The sequence below is a fragment of the Erithacus rubecula genome (genome assembly GCF_903797595.1).
Source record: "Erithacus rubecula genome assembly, chromosome: 2".
NCBI classification, from domain to species: domain Eukaryota; kingdom Metazoa; phylum Chordata; class Aves; order Passeriformes; family Muscicapidae; genus Erithacus; species Erithacus rubecula.
In genome coordinates, this window is record NC_136685.1 from 105903324 (window position 1) to 105921929 (window position 18606).

General features: G+C 37.4%; 1 protein-coding gene across 14 annotated transcripts in view; it reads left to right on the forward strand.

Annotated features, from left to right (window-relative positions):
* The window catches only part of USP34 (ubiquitin specific peptidase 34), a 435968-nt gene that overhangs the window by 44875 nt on the left and 372487 nt on the right, over window positions 1-18606 (forward strand). For 10 of the 14 annotated variants that reach the window (XR_013773268.1, XR_013773269.1, XM_079297810.1 and 7 more), the window contains exons 9-28: window positions 1996-2077; window positions 2170-2262; window positions 4228-4353; window positions 4744-4873; window positions 5455-5490; window positions 5843-5973; window positions 6405-7015; window positions 8064-8278; window positions 9935-10050; window positions 10134-10261; window positions 11508-11597; window positions 12081-12176; window positions 13267-13349; window positions 13912-14066; window positions 14913-15026; window positions 15714-15813; window positions 15956-16115; window positions 16526-16652; window positions 16749-16896; window positions 18421-18521. Coding sequence is in view for 12 of the 14 variants with exons in the window: in XM_079297810.1 (XP_079153936.1) it covers window positions 1996-2077; window positions 2170-2262; window positions 4228-4353; window positions 4744-4873; window positions 5455-5490; window positions 5843-5973; window positions 6405-7015; window positions 8064-8278; window positions 9935-10050; window positions 10134-10261; window positions 11508-11597; window positions 12081-12176; window positions 13267-13349; window positions 13912-14066; window positions 14913-15026; window positions 15714-15813; window positions 15956-16115; window positions 16526-16652; window positions 16749-16896; window positions 18421-18521 (2842 nt within the window). In the remaining 2 variants the exon portion in view is untranslated. Of the gene's footprint in view, window positions 1-1995; window positions 2078-2169; window positions 2263-4227; window positions 4354-4743; window positions 4878-5454; window positions 5491-5842; window positions 5974-6404; window positions 7016-8063; window positions 8279-9934; window positions 10051-10133; window positions 10262-11507; window positions 11598-12080; window positions 12177-13266; window positions 13350-13911; window positions 14067-14912; window positions 15027-15713; window positions 15814-15955; window positions 16116-16525; window positions 16653-16748; window positions 16897-18420; window positions 18522-18606 lie in introns of those variants that run through there. The other 4 variants (XM_079297813.1, XM_079297812.1, XM_079297809.1 and 1 more) reach the window with 2 other exon arrangements.

Here is an 18606-nt window from a genome sequence, read left to right on the forward strand (position 1 = left end):
CTCTGGGAAGCACAAGGGCTTCATTCTGCCTTGCACAAGGGTCCTCTTGTTTTTGGTCATCCTCAACAAATCCATATCGAATGCACATTTACCTTCAGAAATCTGAGATGTTGTTTTACCAGAGCTGAGCTCACCAGAAGGATGAAGAATTTGTTACTGCTGAGAACACATCCATTAAAAAAAAGGCATTCCTTCAGAAGAATTATCTGTGGTTTTTCAGAACAGACATGGTGTGAATTAGAGACAGAGAACTACCATGGTAATTTAATAAAAAGTGAAGGAACTCATTCTAGAGGAGAGCTTTTGTTCTTTACTTTGGGGTGGTTAAAATATAACATATAACTGGATACAAAGCCTAATGGATATTGTGTTGTGAGCAGGAGGGTTTGGATGAACAGACCCCATGAGGAATGTGTCTTTTCATACTGGCATTGCCAGTAAGCCCAGCAGTGGTTATTTATCTGGGATTCCTTCTCAAAGCTGCAGGTTGAAAAATTTAGATGCAAGGAGAAAGGAAGGATCTTCCTTCAGACTTTGTTAGACAGAAATCCCAGCCCTGGCTGAGTCAGAAATGTGCCAAAGTTTGGTTTGGGTGGGCATCTTTTGGATATTGGGCACAGTTGTGTTTTAGTTTGGTTTTGAAATGAGGCTGTGGGAAGTTAAGGGCATCTTGGATTCATGGAACAGATGTAGCTTATTTTTTCAATCCCTATTTGAGCAGTTCCTCTGTCAAACTGAATTTACAGTGTGAAACTCATTTATTGATAAGCCATAAATGATAATTGTTGTCAAACTTTTGTACCTTGCAGGCCAGTCATTACTTAAATGCTATGGGACATTATCTTTGAACAATGTGAGAATATTTGATTCCCAGTATCCTGGAATTAGAAGAGAACAGTCTAGAAATGATGTGGAGAGTAGCAGAAACTTTGCTCCTTGAGCTCAGCCATGAGGATCAGGCATTTCAAAACAATTGAAGCTCTGGCAGCATGCCCCTGAGTAGTGAATCCTGTTTGGAAAACCTACAAAGATTCTCTTTTTACCTAGAGAATCTTGATTCCTTCTTGAGGATGATGAAGTTTGGCAATCCTGGATTTTAATAGTGGCCATGAATGTGGCATGGGGAGAAGTGGTAAAAATAACTCATCCTCAAGTCCTGTGTGGCACCCCCTCCCTCCATCCTCTCCTCCCTGTGAAACAGAGCACTGTTATTCCAGGGCCATTTAACCCAAAAGCTGGGCTTTAAATACTCTGATGTCCTGTAATTGCTTCTGGTGCCAAAATCAGAATAAACAAACATTTGCTTGAAGAGAAGCACTGCCCTTTCCAGACAGGGCAGTGCTTTCTGGAAGTTCAGCTTTTGTTTTGGAAAACTCAATCTCCTTGTCCTGCTCAGTTTGAATATTTGCTTAAGGAATGGCAGTGGGTAAAGTTCCCTGTTGATATGGAAGGGTAGAATGACAATTTGGAAGTATCTGTGTGCTGCATGTGTGTAAATATGACCATGGCAAACACAGATTGGGAGAGTTGCTATTTGTGTAAGGGAATCTAAAAATATATCCATGGCTTCCTTCAGAAAATAATTCCTGTCACTCCCACCTTTAGCCACATTTCAATACTTGTGGAATTTCATTATAAACTTGGATTAAATAGCAGTGTCAAAATCTTACCTGTGAGGTCTTTGAAATTGTTTGCACATGGTCTGTTGAATATTAACTAGTAAAATTAGTAGAATTATTGGTTATGCTTGGTGATGATGCAGAGGGAAAATGTTGATATTTGGCATTAGTCTTCCACCTATAGAAATAAAAAAATGGAATTCACTTGCTTCCTGCTTGGAAAAATGATCATTGACTATGGTTTGTGTTCAGAAGGTTTTTGTGCCCTCACTACAACTGCAGATACCAACTTACAGGATGTGCTGTGCTAGAGAAGAGCACAGAGTAAATATTACAAGCAGATCATTTTATGTTTCCACTCCTTTTTCATCTCCAGGTCAATTGCAAAAGAACTTGCAGACTGGCTTATCAGCAACAATGTAGTTGAGCACATTTTTGGACCAAATTTACACATAGAGGTTTGTATTCAATTACTATTAATTTGGTATAAACATGGAACATTAACTTGTTTTATTAACTAGTAACATTAACTATGTTTCTCACTTTACAGATCATCAAACAGTGCCAAGTGATTCTGAATTTTCTTGCAGCTGAAGGGAGACTTAGTACTCAACATATAGACTGTATTTGGGCTGCTGCACAGGTATATACTCAATTTTTACAATTGCAGGACTGATAAAGCAAAATAGAAAACAAGTTGATTTTGTTTCACATTCTTAAAGTTGAGTTTTTGCTTTTTCTTGGCTGAGTGTTTTGCTGACTAGAATGTCAGGTTAGGTAACTGCCACAATTACTGGGTTATTGATTAAATACAAAAAAAAAATCAGCCTGACTACATTTATAAAAAGGAAAAAAATTAAGCTGTATAGCAAGGACAGAGTGTTTTCACTGAGAATGGGGATGAAGGTTGTAGGGTAGTTGCAATATTTTTACTATTGTGCTAAAATGCCTTGCTCCTATGTATTGTAGCTTCCATTTCTGGTACTCCTGGTGGGAACAATCAGGTGGAAATTGTGGCAGTCAGGTTTACAGCTGTGCTCCTCTGCTGGTGTTCAAATCTATAGAAGACACTGAAATTTTATTTTTTGCTTGCTAAAGCTGGAAACTCTGATAGGCTTTTTTGCCTTCAGAAATATTTATTTGTGTGCTATTTTTAATGGGTCACTGTGCTTGTTATTTTCAGTTGTGACATTTTTATTTAGGGGATTTGAGTACAATAGGCATGAGCAGGCCCAGGGAACACTCTGTTATTACAGGTTAGAATTTAAAGAGGGTTTTTCATGTGTTCAGTATTTCTTTGTGATTTATTTCAATCAAATAGTACTGAACACACATTCTGAAACCAGTGTGGCCCATTGTCATTAAAACATGCAGCTGGAATGTTAATTAAATGCTCATTGGAACAGCATTTGCTCCAGCATTTTTCTCTGTCACAGTAATTAATAGTTACTTATTTCACACTACATTTTAAAACTATATGTTCACTTCCTTGATGTTTCCACACAGTATCTCACACACAGTTAGACCTCTGAATTTTTAAAATATATTTTATAGGCTTTAGGAATAATATCATTACCTTATTTTTATAATGCTTTTACAGTTTCATTTATTTAAGTGTTCATTTTGACATAGTGCTATTTTCAAAATATGTTTGATACCAAAATTAAGTATATCCTGATTGCTTTCTGTCCAAGGCTTAAACCTCTAACATTGTTTAAAGTCTGACACCTTTAGACTGAAAGAATAGAAGGCCTTAAAGTGGATTTTCCATTTTTTAAATGAGCTTTTAGACAAAAATTCATTTTCCCTAAACTGAAGTTATCCCAAGATGTTTAACTTCATCTTTGTACAGAACTCACATGATTTCATTTCACTATGAATCCTGTGAAAGTTGCCCTGTACACAGTAAATTGCTGACACAGATATTTTAATGCCAGGAAGGCAAAACAAAATAAATCATTTAAAAAAAACCTTTGAGGTGTGTGATAACCAACATAAGAATTTTTTCCTAGAAGTTTCCTGTAACCATTATTTTGTTTTTTTAAACAACAGCATCCTTACAAACATAATGAAACTCTCTTAAGTGGCTGTGAAAAGCAGTATTTAACCAAAGAGGAATAATCCAGGAGCACTGTCACTTTCATGTGGAAATAGAGTAGTTAGCTGAACACATTGTCTTATTTTTTGACATCCATTATTGCAAAGACAAAAGAATTCTTTATAATCCTCAATCTATTCCTGAGTAGTCATTATTTGTATTTACCACTGCTAATAAGGTAATCATTGCAAATACTGCTTTCCTCAAGATTTAGCATATAAACTGGTATTTTTGAGGCTATATTTAAGTTCAAATGCTAAACAAACTTCCAGTTCTTTTCACCTAGTCTCGCAGAACTAGACCTCAGGAAGGAACTGTTGCATTTGTTTTGTACATTTGCAGGCTTTACAGTGTCAAAACTGCTTTAGTCAAAATTGCAAATCTGCTGGGGTTTGAAATTATTTGACAGTTGCTTCCTGAGAATTTGTACAAATATGTTTATTTGCTGCAATATTTGATTTATTAGTTTATTTTGCTGTTCTTGTTACTTTCTCTGTTTTTACATTGTAGCTGAAGCACTGCAGTCGTTACATACACGACTTGTTTCCTTCTTTGATCAAAAACTTGGACCCTGTCCCACTTAGACACCTTCTTAACCTTGTCTCAACTCTTCATCCCAGTGCTCACACTGAACAGGTAAAGACAAAAAGCTACATCAGTGGCAATGGAAAGCAATTAAATGGAAGTATTAAACAACTGTGATGGATTTATCTCCCTAATGGAATATTGACTAATACAGAAAGGAGGGGGATTCTATGACTGAAGTTGTCATTTTTCTTTAATTACACCTTTCCTGGCTTTTGAAGGATCACTTATAGAGATTTTCAAAGACTGCATAAGCACTGATGGAAGATTTTAACTTCCTGTCTGAAGTTAGAATGTGTTTCACACATTATTTAGTTGATTTGTTTATTTTGATGAGTTTATTTTGGTGAGCTGTAGTATTAGCATAGATAAAAATGAACAATGAATCTTGATATCCAAAACCTGCTTGTTAATGGGACTTTTCCCTGGTTTTCTTTCCAGACCTTGTATTTGGCATCCATGCTGATCAAAGCCCTGTGGAATAATGCACTGGCAGCTAAGGCTCAGCTGTCAAAACAAAGCTCCTTTGCATCTTTACTGAGTACCAACCTGCCCATGGGAAACAAAAAAGGTGTGTTTTCCAGTAGATCTAGGAGTTAAATTTGGATTTTTCATAGTCTCCATGTTGAGTTTGGACAAAGAAGCAGGTATAAAACTTTCTCCTTGAAGTATTTTTAAAAAGTGTCATGCTGGTATATTTTTCCAGCAGAACTTGAAGCTGTAGATAAAAGCATGAAAAGTCTGTGAGTGCTTTTGGAAAGCTTTTGTGTTTCAGATCCATTCTGTTTGTATAGTAGAGTAGTCTCTATTTTTCTTTTGTTCTTTTTAATTCAGAAAATGATCCATAACTATTCTTGTTCTACTGCACATCTGTAACTTAATAGCTACACAAAATCTTATAAAAGCTCACTATTTACCTAGTTTTTGGTATTACATGCTGTTTCTGATTTAGTGATTTTTTTTCTTTTGTTTTACTTGGCTCTGTATTTCCCCACAGTCATTACTAAAGGTGCTGCCAAGCTATTTTACTGTACTTTCCCTTTCTCTTCGTGGTTTTCATAAAAATTGCTGGTTTTTATGAATCATAGCCAACTATATGCTGACAAAATGATTTTTAGTCACTTATTTTTCCATTCTGCTTTTTTCCTTCAGAAGAAGAGGAGCTCAGAAGAGCAGCCCCTTCCCCTTGTAAGTATAGTTTTAGTTGTACACCACAGTCTGGCTCATTTGATTCTACAGTGCTTTTGAAATTAGAACATAATTAAATTTGAAATTCTGTTTTTATGAGAAATCAAATGAAATTCTATTTTGAGTAGAATCTAGGAAATTTGTATAACTATGGCAAACAGAGACATCAAAATGTAAACTGTAAAATACTCAATGTTCTAAACAAAATTTTTAGTGTTTAGGGTACACTTTGTTTAAGTTATATCCCTGTTTGCTGGAAGAATGCTCAATATTTGAGGCAGATTTATGCAATGCTGTTACATTCTAGTAATTACCTGTCACAGAGTAACTGGAAAATGTGGTTTTGAATTAGGGTCACCAGCAGCAAGTCCTCAAAGTAGTGACAACAGTGACACCCATCAGAGTGGAGGCAGTGACATTGAAATGGAGGAGCAGCTGATTAACAGAACAAAACACGTCCAGCAGCGACTTTCGGACACAGAGGTAGAGTGTGAATCTGAGTCTGGCAGTTTTGTTCCTGAGTTGCCTGTGTGATGTTTTATCTGTATTTGTTTCAAAACCACCTCAGCCATATGTATTCCTGCATTTAAATTGTGTTTCAGTGAGGTTAATCTCTTAGTAATGGACAGCAAGCCGTTGTTTTTGGGGCTCTGTGTGCATGCAAAGTCTGCACGTACACCCTGTTAGCAGCAAGGTAATGCAAAAAATCAATTATTAAATCTGAATCTTGCTTGGAGCATTTTGTCATCAGCAACCCAATTGAGAAAGAACGAATGGAAACTTGTAGATGTGACACATTTCCTCCTAAAGGAAGAATGATGTTTGAATGATGATGATGATGATATTAATTATGTATTTCCAGTGGTACTTTATTTTTCCACCAATCTTAAAAAAAAACCCTGAAATAATTTCAGGAATCCATGCAAGGAAGCTCTGATGAGACAGCCAACAGTGGAGAGGATGGCAGCAGTGGGCCTGGGAGCAGCAGTGGCCACAGTGATGGATCCAGCAACGAGGCCAACTCCAGTCACGCCAGCCAGTCCGCCGGCAGCCCCGGCAGCGAGGTGCAGTCGGAAGACATGGCGGATATGGAGGCTCTGAAAGAGGAGGATGATGAAGAGGAAGAAGACAGGAGCCACAATGCCCAGAAAAGCAGCAGGAGCACGGATGTGCGGGGCAGGAAGCTGGAATCCCAGGCGGGGATGTGCCTGGGCGATGGCGCGGGCGCGGCCGACAGGAGCGGCGGCGGGGCGGGCAAGGAGCGCGCGTTCAGCGCGGACGCCGTGCCGCCCGCCGACAGCCGCATCCGCATGCTGGACGCCTGCGCCCACGCCCAGGACACGGAGCACCACATGGCAGGGGACATGGGCACTGCTCACATTGCACAGGGCTCCCAGGACTCCTGTATAACCCACACAGGGGACTTCCTGGGGGAAACCATTGGCAATGAGCTGTTTAACTGTCGGCAGTTCATTGGGCCCCAGCACCACCACCACCACCATCACCACCACCATCACCACGATGGGTAGGTAGCTTGGCATTTCTTCTACTCCTTCCAATGTAATGGGTTAGTTGCACTACTTAATCAGCGGTTTGTCTTTTTTTCCTTTGCTTTTACTAAGAGTCAGAATTAAAAGGAGATGGATTTCTCTTTTGAACTTGGTTGTTTATTAAATCTTATTTATAGTACAGAGAGTTCTTGCAGTACTTCTGGTTACCAGCTGAAAGCGAGCAAAATGGAGGTGAATCTAGTTAGTTACAAGCTTTTAAAGCTAAACAGTCCAATAAAATTAACACCTGTATTATTTATCCTTTTGACCCAATAACCAAACTCCTGTGACCCACAGTGCAGCACTAACTATCCAACCAAAAACTACTACCTGAAAGCATGAAGGAGAGAGAAGACAGAAAGAGACAATACCCAAGAATATCCATCTTGTCCCATACTTATTACTGTATTCTCAAGTCCCAAATTCAAAACCCTTTTACCATGTGAAATTACTTCTGTTCTAACTGCACACCTGTTGTTCTAACTCTCACTCTAATTTGGAAGCCTTCTCCAAGGCCTTAAGTCAAAAGCAGTGTTCCCCTGGGGTTCAGTGTCAGAAAGCACAGCAAGTTTAAAACTCCAATGCTTCTGGGTCCCAACATTCCATAACAGAAATAAAAGTGGTTGTAAAATCCTCCATTTGGGCAGAAATTGGTGTATGGACATTTTGCTGTAGCTCAGGTTGGTTTTGTTTCACAGAGATGATGGTTATCACAGACACAGATACTTGATTTGTTAACATCTGATTAAAGGTTTCTCTTAAGTTTTGCTATTGTATAAATAAGGCAGCATTTAAGAAAATATTAAAAATGTTTTGGAAAGTGGTGCATTTAATTAACATTAAGAAGCCAACTCATCATGCTAGTTAACTTATCTGCAATTGTTTTTCCAATTCATACAAGGGCTGCTGTTCAAACAGATGATTCATCCTGACTTTAGCTGTAGGGAGATGTCTGCTCACTTGTAGTCTGCTATAAACAACTTCCTCTTTGATATTGTCCATTCTGATATTCTTCTTTTACAGGCATATGGTTGATGATATGCTTAGTGCAGATGATGTCAGCTGCAGTAGTTCTCAAGTCAGTGCAAAGTCAGAGAAAAACATGGCAGATTTTGATGGGGAAGAGTCTGGCTGTGAAGAAGAGCTTGTACAGATTAATTCCCATGCTGAGCTGACATCTCATCTTCAGCAGCACCTCCCAAACCTGGCCTCCATCTATCATGAACATCTGAGTCAAGGTAAGGGTGATGAAAGAAAAACTGAAAAACTTACTTTGTCATTTTGAATTATTCTCCAGTAATTAAAATAATGAAATTATATTAACCATTTATTTGTATTTGTCCAAAGAAACCACAATGACTGCTGAGAACTTAATGTTTCTCCAAAAGTTTCATTTCTGTATCTGGGTTCATTTATCAACACAGAAACATTAATTTGTATTTAGCTGTGTTTTAGTTGCTGTTTATCTTTTTAAATCCCCTCACCTTCCCATTTTGTCTTTTGAATGCAAGTTAAAACAAAGAAAGGCTAAGTGTTTTTTCTAATGGTCTATTCAAGTGTAAAGAAAGGTGGTACTGAAATGCAAGATTCTCTGTATTTTCCTCTCTGAAACCTACTGTGATTTTGTATATTTGACATCATAAATTAACCTATAAATGAATTAACCATAATGGGCACCAGAGAAGATAATTCTGGAAAAATGACTTGAAATATGACTTGAGACTTTGGGGATTTTGCTGTAAAGGGCATTTGATGCTGTTTTATCTTACACTGCCAAATCTTCTGGTTTACTTCAGGGTGCAATTTAAGATGCTGCTAAAACACTTCTCAAGAATTATATCATCTTTTCATATGCTATTTTGGCAGCTTTATTTTCCTTTTTACCCTCTTTTAAAGCATAATGGAGAGCAGGGTTGGTGAAGGGTTCATGTTTTTTCTTCACTGGCCTGCAAGAACCAAGTTTGCTCTTGTCCAGCAGACAGCAAACCCAGTCCTGTTTTTATATTTCCCTGAAGTGGTTGAATAAGAAGTTTTTATGATAATAATTTCAGTCTGACATTGAAATTTTGTATTTTTTTTTTCTACACTTCAGAGTTGAATAAACTATTAAAAACTTCATAAATCTATAAATCAGCATAATTTTTCAGTATTTTCCATAGATAATACTTGTCTAACTGAAGATTCAAATTACTGGTTGAGCATGAGACCTTCAGTGCAGTTTTATTTTTGACACCCCTAGTTTTGCATGTGCAAATAATTACAGTGTTCTGTGTGCAGTCTGAATTTTCTACTTGACTTTGCTGTTCCATGAAAATAGTATTAAATAGTAGATGAATGAATGGTGCCAGCTGTGGGCACAGAGAGGAAAGAAAATTTCTATCAGTGTTTATGAAAATATGATGAGTTTCTAAAGTCCTGCACTTTGATGTTGTAGCATGTGGAAAAATGGTGTTTGTTTTCCCTGGTTTTTAGTTGGATGGAGGGAGTTCTGTGGCAGGAGGGGAAATTTATTGAAATAAACTCCTTCCCTGTGTTACAGCCATGGTGATTGTGGAGATAACTCCCTTTGGACCACAGAAAGGCTTAAGAAATATATTAATTACAGTATGAATTGAATTAAAAAGCAATGCATCTGCAGTTCTTCAGTGCTGGTTTTAATTGCAGTTTGCCATTAGCCAAAAGCAGTGTAAATATTGGCCCAACTGCCCTGTTGGCTTTTGGTATGGTCTTTTAAGAGTCCATATATTAAAAGAGGCTGCAATTACAGTGTTGCTGCACTTTGAAATAGCCAAGTTAACAAATAAAACATGTTGTTGTTTGTGCACTTAGGGAGTAATGCTCAATTCAGATGGTTCCTTCTCTTTGTTCACTAATGGTCTTTATATTTTGTGCAGGACCAGCAGTTCACAAACATCAGTACAACAGCAATGCAGTGACTGACATTAATTTGGATAATGTTTGTAAGAAAGGAAATACCCTGCTCTGGGATCTGGTCCAGGATGAAGATGCAGTGAGTCACATACCAGAAAACAGTATTTTTGAAAAGAAAAGAAATATGTAATGTTCATTGACCTTTCTTTCTACTTTCTGTAGATTCACCTCTCTGAAGGGTTAATAAATGAGGCAGAGAAGCTGCTCTGTTCCTTAGTGTGCTGGTTCACTGACAGACAGATTCGAATGAGATTTATTGAAGGCTGCTTAGAAAATTTAGCAAACAACAGGTAACTTCAATCATAAATTATCTGTTTAAGTATCTTGCTTTGCAACATTGCACAAATTCAAGTTGGCTGTAACAGTTATTTCATTTTACAGGAAGATAACTTAAACTAGGCAAAAGCAAAAGAATAAAAATAGTTTCTGAAGTGTTCTGGATGTTTCTGATGCTCTATTTCTTTTTGGTTTGGTGTTCTGAATTTTTCATTTTGTTGTGTTTGTCTGCTCTCCCTTGTGCCAGAGGTTGTTCCTTTCCTGCCTTTGGTAAAATCAGGTCTGCAGCTCAGTCAGTTGAGGGCAAGGTCAGATGCCTTGGCCTGAGCATTTTGTGCTGAATATTCAGATTTTACACACAGGTGGCTGAGGAACAGACAACTTCTTTTCCACCAAGTCTGTTATGGGATCTAATTTCTGTTAGGAAGGAACACCATGACCTCACATAACTTGTTTTAATAGCAGCCAAAGCTGTGAGATTGGACATCACCTGTTGTGTTCAGTGTTACCCTTTTGCTGAGAAGTGCATTTGTGAGATGAGTTACAAGCATGCTGAGAGGTGAATCTCAGCTGTGTGTCCCAGGAGTTACATGTAAAGAAATTGAAGTGAGTGTAGTTCAGCTTCAGAAAACTTCCTGGTTGACTGGATGGGAGATTCACAAGCATGGGAAGGACATGAGCTGTTGGAGCACATCCAGAGAAGTTGATGAGGGGGATGGAGCCCCTCTCCTGTAAGGAAAGAGTGAGAGAATTGGGAGTGTTCAGCCTGGAAAAGAGAAGGCTTCAGTCACCTAATTGTGGCCTTCCAGTACTGAAGGGACATGAAACCAGGGGAGACACTTTTAACAAGGACCTGGAGTGACAGGGCAAAGGGGAATGGCTTCAAACTGGATGAAAGTAGGTTTAGATTAGATAAAAGGAAAAAATGTTTAATTGTCAGGGTGATGAGGCCCTGGCTCAGGTTTTCCAGAGGAGCTGTGGCTGCCCCATCTCAGGAAGTGTCCAAGGCTGGGTTGGACAGGGCTTGGAGCAACCTGGGATAGTGGGAGGTGTCCCTGCCCATGGCAGGGGTCAATAAGCTGATTTTTAAGTCCCTTCAAACCCCAATCACTCAATGATTTATGATTTATAGTGCTATCCTTTAGTTTCCTTCAGTGCCTTCCTTTGGTTTGCTCACAGAACCTGAGCTTCTCAAAGGAATTTTTCAATCAATCATTTCAGTTTTTTAACATGTTGCCATTGTTTTTCTCTGTCTCTTAGATCTGTAGTAGTTTCACTTCGTCTTCTTCCCAAGCTGTTTGGAACATTTCAACAATTTGGGAGCAGCTATGATACACATTGGATAACAATGTAAGTTATCCCTGTCCCAACAATGCTGGCATTAAGGGGGCTCTTTGTGTATAAAACCCTTTGGGAGTTGAAGATAATGCAGAGTACAGCATTCCTTAGCAGATCAAACCATGCCTGGTGTAACTAGAGAGTGGACTGGCAGAACTTCTGAAAAGGTGACAGTGATTAGCAGCAATTTTTCTTGGCCTTTTTGACATGGCATTTAAACATATGCCCAGTTCTGAGTTAGACTTCTGAATTAAGGCCTTGAGGAACAGTTTTCATGGGCTCAAAAGAGACTGTTCTGTCAGTCCTATTCCTGAAAACATTAGGAAACCTTAAGGTTTGCAAGGAAGGAGTGCTGAATTCATGGTAGATGACAAATTGAATGTTTACTTTGGGGTTAGGTGTGTGCCATTTTCCTGTAACAACTGTCTGCTTTCTGTGGCTTTTCTGATTTTTTTAAACAAACCATCATACTTTCTGTCCTTTAAATTGCCACAGGTGGGCAGAAAAAGAGCTGAATATGATGAAACTTTTCTTTGATAATTTGGTACACTACATCCAGGCAGTCAGGGAGGGACGACACAAGCATGCACTGTAAGTACTCACCTGACTTGGAGTGTTTGATATTTTATGGTTTTAACTATTTCTGCTTTCTTCTGTTGCTACTGATGTGTTCTTATAGGTAAATGCTTTCTATAGGGACATTTCCTGCTTAGGGAGACAAAAGTCTGTAAAAATATTTTAAATAGCTCCTTTTTCTTAAAAACCCCAACTCTTGTCATTTTTTGTTAGATGTCATGTTGAATATTTGTGTGAAATAAAACATGAAGGTTTTGATATTCAAGTTAATTTAAAGTGATTTCATATTCTAGAACTATTCAAATGTTTTAGCTTTAAAATTTGTCATTAGTCTTTGCATATTTTTTTTTGTTTGAATACATGCGTCTGCACTTTCTAATCTGTGTGATTAAAATCAGGGGTATATAAACAAGCAATATAATTTCCAGCTCCCCAATCCCAGAGGAAGAGACTGTTCATGTTTTGACAGATGTCAAAGTCAGTATGGGCACCCACATCTGAAAAATGTTGCTATTTATGGGTCCAATTTAACTTCTTCAAATCTAACTTCACTCTCTATATTAGATGTTGTTTTAGTGAGGAATTACTTAGGAAGGTGAAATCATTTAAATTGAGGTAAAATGAGAAATTTTTCTTCTCCTCTTACCATCAAGCTTTTACTATATAAATAGAAATAAAGTCAATGTTTTTATATAAGTTATGAAAATATTTTTATAAAGAATATATATGAATTAAGAGTAGAAATATCAGTATTTTGCAACTTAGGGGAAAAAATAAGGCAGATCCTGCAGGGTTACAAAATGATACACTTGAATTGGACTGTAAGACAAAAAACCCACTCTTAGCCCCCTTCTGAATTCCCAACAAAAAAAAAAAAAAAAAAAAAAAAAAAAGGATTTTATTAGTGACAGCTATTGTATCATTCTGCTGTTTGGGGTGGTTCTGCAACATCTTGGGGTTTGAGCCATACACAGAACTAGAAATTCAGAAAAACTTGTAAGAAACAATTATTTATGCTTTTACGAGGCACACAGATGAGTAGGAAAGAAGTTATGTCAATAAATAACCAAACAAACTTCCATTTTTTATCCAAATTTTCATTCAGGTACAGCCACAGTGCAGAGGTTCAGGTTCGTCTTCAATTCCTGACATGTGTGTTTTCAACTCTGGGATCTCCAGATCACTTCAGTGAGTATTTGGGGTTATCTTGCCACAGAAGCACCCCCAGAGTAAGGCAAAAATACTTCTTAGTAATCCATGTCAGCTTAATGTGTTATTTTAAACATAGAATTTAAAATAATCTCAGAGCCAGTTTTAAATGAAAGATGTTCTGGCAAAAGCATAGAACCAACACTGAAGTTCTGTGCTAACAAATTTTCATGTTCTCTGTGCTGCAGTTTTTCTAAATAATAGGATTGTAGTAATTACTAAAGGAAGAGAAGACATTATGTACTTATGGGCTTTGGTTTGTGTCCATAATGTTCCCAGAGATTTTTTTACTGGAGTACTATATTCCAAAAATAAATAATTATTTTTATTTTAATACTGTTGAATAATTTTCCTTATGAAGAAAAAAATTGCTCTTTTTACAATTGATACTTGGGTGGTCTCACTATAGGTAGTCAAATTGTCATGATGCATTTACATGCTGTCACCTAACAGAAATATTCTGATTTTTCCGTGTATTCTTGAATTTTATGGAATATTTGGTGTTATAAAGGAGCAGTTAAAAATACTTCCCTAATTGTAGGGTTGAGTTTAGAACAAGTGGACATCCTGTGGCACTGCTTAGTAGAAGATTCTGAATGTTATGATGATGCACTACACTGGTTCTTGAATCAAGTAAGGAGTAAAGACCAGCATGCCATGGGGATGGAGACTTACAAGCATCTTTTTTTGGAAAAGGTATGGACAGAGTTAATTGCAACCTTATCATTCCAATGAGAATGTTTCATTCCATATCAACACTGTTTAATGTATAAATTGTTTCTGTGGAAATCATCTTTTCATTAGTCCAGGAGGGCCCTGCTTGTCATGCAAAGGTTTTTCTCTGCTTGGAGGCAGGAGGGAAATGGATAAGTGGGAATTCTTTTCATACTACAATTTACCTAAGTGCTTTTTTTACAAATAGCTCATTTGTTCTATCTGCAGCTGTGTAGCACTTTATTTTAATTTGGAAAAAAGACAGCACAAAACTATAGTTTCTTTATGCTGTACAGCTCAACCTGACTGAAAAATTGACTCTTCTTTTTGGGAGGGGCCCATAAATATCAGCAGTACAGCCACTGAAGAGACAAACATGCAGAGCTTTCTTCAAGGGGTTCCATCCATCTATTTTGACAAATGACATTACAAAATGGATAGATTGTGCAATAATTAATGTAGTCTAGTTCTTTCCCAAGGTTACACAGGTTTTTGTCTAGTTTTGCACATGTATAAGTTTTTCTGGATGGGTGCCACATGCTAACAAATTCTCCTGCTGTTGATAAGTTAAGCAGCTGATGTAAAATGAAATCACTTTTTTCCTCTCTGCATTGTTACAGTTCAAATCAGTGGTGAACTGTTTGAATAGTTGATTTTTTTATTGTATCTAAAACTCAGGGTATGATCTTTTTCAAGAACAAATCTATTTGATCTACTGCATTTGAATGTGATTAATAATAATAGTGATTAGTAATAACAGTGCTAGTGAAATAAATACCCTGGAATTGCTCTGTGTTCCACCAGTGACATTTTTTTGTATTTGTTTAGATGCCACAGCTAAAACCTGAAACTATCAGCATGACTGGCCTCAACCTCTTCCAGCATTTGTGTAATCTGGCTCGACTGGCTACAAGTGCTTATGATGGTGGCTCCAACTCTGAGGTGAGCCTGGATTCTCTCTCTTGCTTTTCTTCTCTCTGGCACTTGTGGATTTTGTCTCTCAGGGCAAAGATAGGAAAACACAAAAAGGTGATACCTGTTGTCTGCATCTCTTTGTGCACTTTTAATATTTTATCATAACTGAATGTATCCACTGTTGAGTTTAAAAAAAAGGGTTTGTGACATTTGCTATCTAATGAAGAAGAGTCAAATTCTGTTAGTCATACTTAACTCTGACTAGAAATCTGTTGTAAAATGTGTCTCAATTTATGTCATATGTGTTTTAGAAATTTTTTATCCAGAAAAGTTACATCATAAATAAAATTTTATTTGCAATATATTCTCCAAATTGATTCGAGGCAATTCTTTTCTTGCAATGAATATTGATTATAATTAGGGTTTTATGGCTTCATTTGGAAGTATTCCTGTTGGTCAGAAATGAAAATTCACTATTTTGAATTTCAGCCAGTTCTCCTCATGTTTCAGACTTTGAAAATGTTTCTGAAAAATTCAGAGTTTTGTAATAATTGGTGTGTGTGGTGACGACAGTGCAAGCAGTGGAGAAAATGAGATATTGTTAGTGATTGTGTCAAGAGGTAAAAAGAATGTCTCAGATCAGAAAACCTTCATTCCCAGTCAAATAATGAGGCAATGTTTTGTTTCTGTGCTTGCTTTCCTTTTGTCAAGCAGTTGTGTGGCATGGACCAGTTCTGGGGCATTGCCTTAAGGGCACAGTCTGGTGATGTCAGTCGAGCAGCCATCCAGTACATCAACTCTTACTACATCAATGGTACCAGCTTCAATTCTTACCTTCCCTTTTTCCTGTTTGAAGTGTTTCAAAGAATACCCAGCACTATCCTTTTGTTATTCTTAGTATTAAAATCGATTTTTCCAAAGCTGTGTCTATAAATTGACTTGAATTGGTGTTACAGGTAAAACTGGTCTGGAAAAAGAACAGGAATTTATAAGCAAGTGTATGGAGAGTCTGATGATAGCTTCCAGTAACCTGGAGCAAGACTCTCATTCCAGTCTGACCATTATTGAAAGAGGGCTCTTAATGCTGAAAACACACCTGGAGGCTTTTAGGAGAAGGTAAGAGACTCTATTGATATCTTTGGATGCAGAATTAATTTCTATTCCTTTTACCATAATGATGAGTGTGTTAAGAGTGATTATTAATTTAAGGAATGGTTTCTTTGTGTAAAGGAAAGAGAGTAGGGAATAATTGTGAAAGGCAATAAATAAAGTTTAAACAGTTACCAGAGTTGGCCCTGGTTCTTGTATAAATATGTGTTTTGTTTCCCCATCCCTCACCAAAGAAACTCCTTAAAAGTTGTTCTTATTTTATTTGAAAAATAGCAAGGATGTCAGTAACTTCCTCATATTGAAAAAAATCAAAGCAACTATTTACAGGTTTTGTCTTTCTCTCATGGTTCAGCAACATTTGTGTTAAATAGGCTTTGGCAAAAACACTTTTTCCATGATTTCCCCTGCTTCCTAAGGTTTGCATATCACCTGAGACAGTGGCAGATAGAAGGCACTGGCATCAGCAGTCACTTGAAAGCCCTGAGTGACAAACAGTCACTACCTCTAAGGATTGTCTGTCAGCCAGCTGGACTTCCTGACAAGGTGAGTGAAAGTTCCTTTTCCAGGCACACCCTGCCCTGTTCAATGCTAGCAATTCTATAGCTCTCCTGGGCAAATGAAACACCTGTTTTCTTTCAGATGACCATAGAAATGTACCCTAGTGATCAGGTGGCTGATCTCCGAGCAGAAGTCACACATTGGTATGAAAATTTGCAGAAGGAGCAGATCAATCAGCAAGCACAGCTTCAGGAGTTTGGCCAAAGCAGTCGTAAAGGGGATTTCCCTGGTGAGGAAATGGACATTTTTGCCTTTACAACTGAAATGATTGTGGTTTTTTTCCCCCAGCAAACATCATGATTTATTTTCTTCAGCTGTAGTTCTAATTAATAGTGTTGTTTCTTAAGCAGTACCATTTATTTGAAATAGCAAAGAAAATGTAAATCCTGTAAGTCCTTAAATCTGTCCAAATTCCATGTTTCAGTAGATCTTCCCCCACATTTCCTTCCTTTCTGAATTATGTTATTTTCTGTAAACTGGATATTCTATTGCACACACCCTGATAAAATTCTACATTTCTGTATATCTGACTCTGTATTTCATCTGATTCATGCACTTTCAGCTCTCCCATTGATTCAGAGTTTGAAGCCACAATTCAAATTCATAATTTATACTCTGTATACATGTATTCCAGTCAGGTGGAAGATTTTCCTTACTCATTGCAATTGCTTTTTAATTTATGGTCATTCTGTAGCAGAAATCATTCTTCATCCTGCTTTGAGGCTCCTAATTTGAAATGTCACCTTGCTTTGTAGAGTGAATATGCATCCTGTTGTTCCCTTTAGTGTGTTTGTGAGTGAATGAAAATCCCTGTTTTATCCTTCAGGAGGATGTTTTCTAAACCCTCCTGTTGTTATATATTACAGCATTCAGATCAGTTATTGCTGTTCAAAATGTTTTCTGAATTATATCTTTGTTTTCTCCATTTATCTCATTAGAAGCATGAGTTAGCATGTAATGAATAATTATCTGAATAAATTCTGTCCATGAACAGCTCCTTTCCTACACCACTATTAGTATATGTTTAGACATGATTCAGACTTGCTTTTCACAGTTTAACAACTTCTAAAAATTATGTTTTAATGAGACACAATGTAAGTAAACCAGACTGAATTTTGGACACATTAAATGCCTTCTTTGTGAAATCCTTTTCCAGCTACTCACCAGAAGCAGTTTTAGTTAAGAAACTGTCTTGTTTTCTGCCACATAGCAAAATATATTTGTCCTTGTTGTGACTAGCATTTTAGAAATGTGGTCATGTTGGGCAAAGTGTGCTTGTAAGGAGAGAATCTTGGTAGTCTGCACCAAATGGAATTCAATTCTTAATCTTTTAATTGTTCAGGTTTCTTGTTCAGTGCAGAGTTCTTTGCAGGGTGTTCTCAGTTTTTCCCTTCTGAAGTGGGTGTGACTTCTTTGGTTCCAACTTATATTTTTAAGTAAGATTAATCATTGCTTCTTTGACTTGACCACAAGTACATGGTACAAGGGGGTCTTGGTGATGATCACAATCATTTTCCATTGTCCTTCTGTGGCATAGTGTCATTTGCAACAAAATATGGAAGATGTGTTTAAATTTGTGTTATAAACACTTTAAACTGCAAAGTTGAATGACCTGGTATTGAAAAGGCTAATTGTGAATACAAGTAAAAGGTTAATTGTGAATACAAGTAATAATCACTTTTCTTAAGGAAATGTGACAATTGTGAAACTGAAACTGATGCCAGAATTTTGCTGAAATGGACTTTTATCCTAGGTGGCCTCATGGGACCTGTGAGAATGATTTCATCTGGGCACGAGCTGACAACTGACTATGATGAGAAAACTCTCCATGAGTTGGGCTTTAAGGATATGCAGGTACTGCCAGCACCAGAGCAGTCACTGCAGGCAGTGGCCAAACTTCACTTTTGTGTTCTGCAGCTGATTGCTGGATATGGGGCTG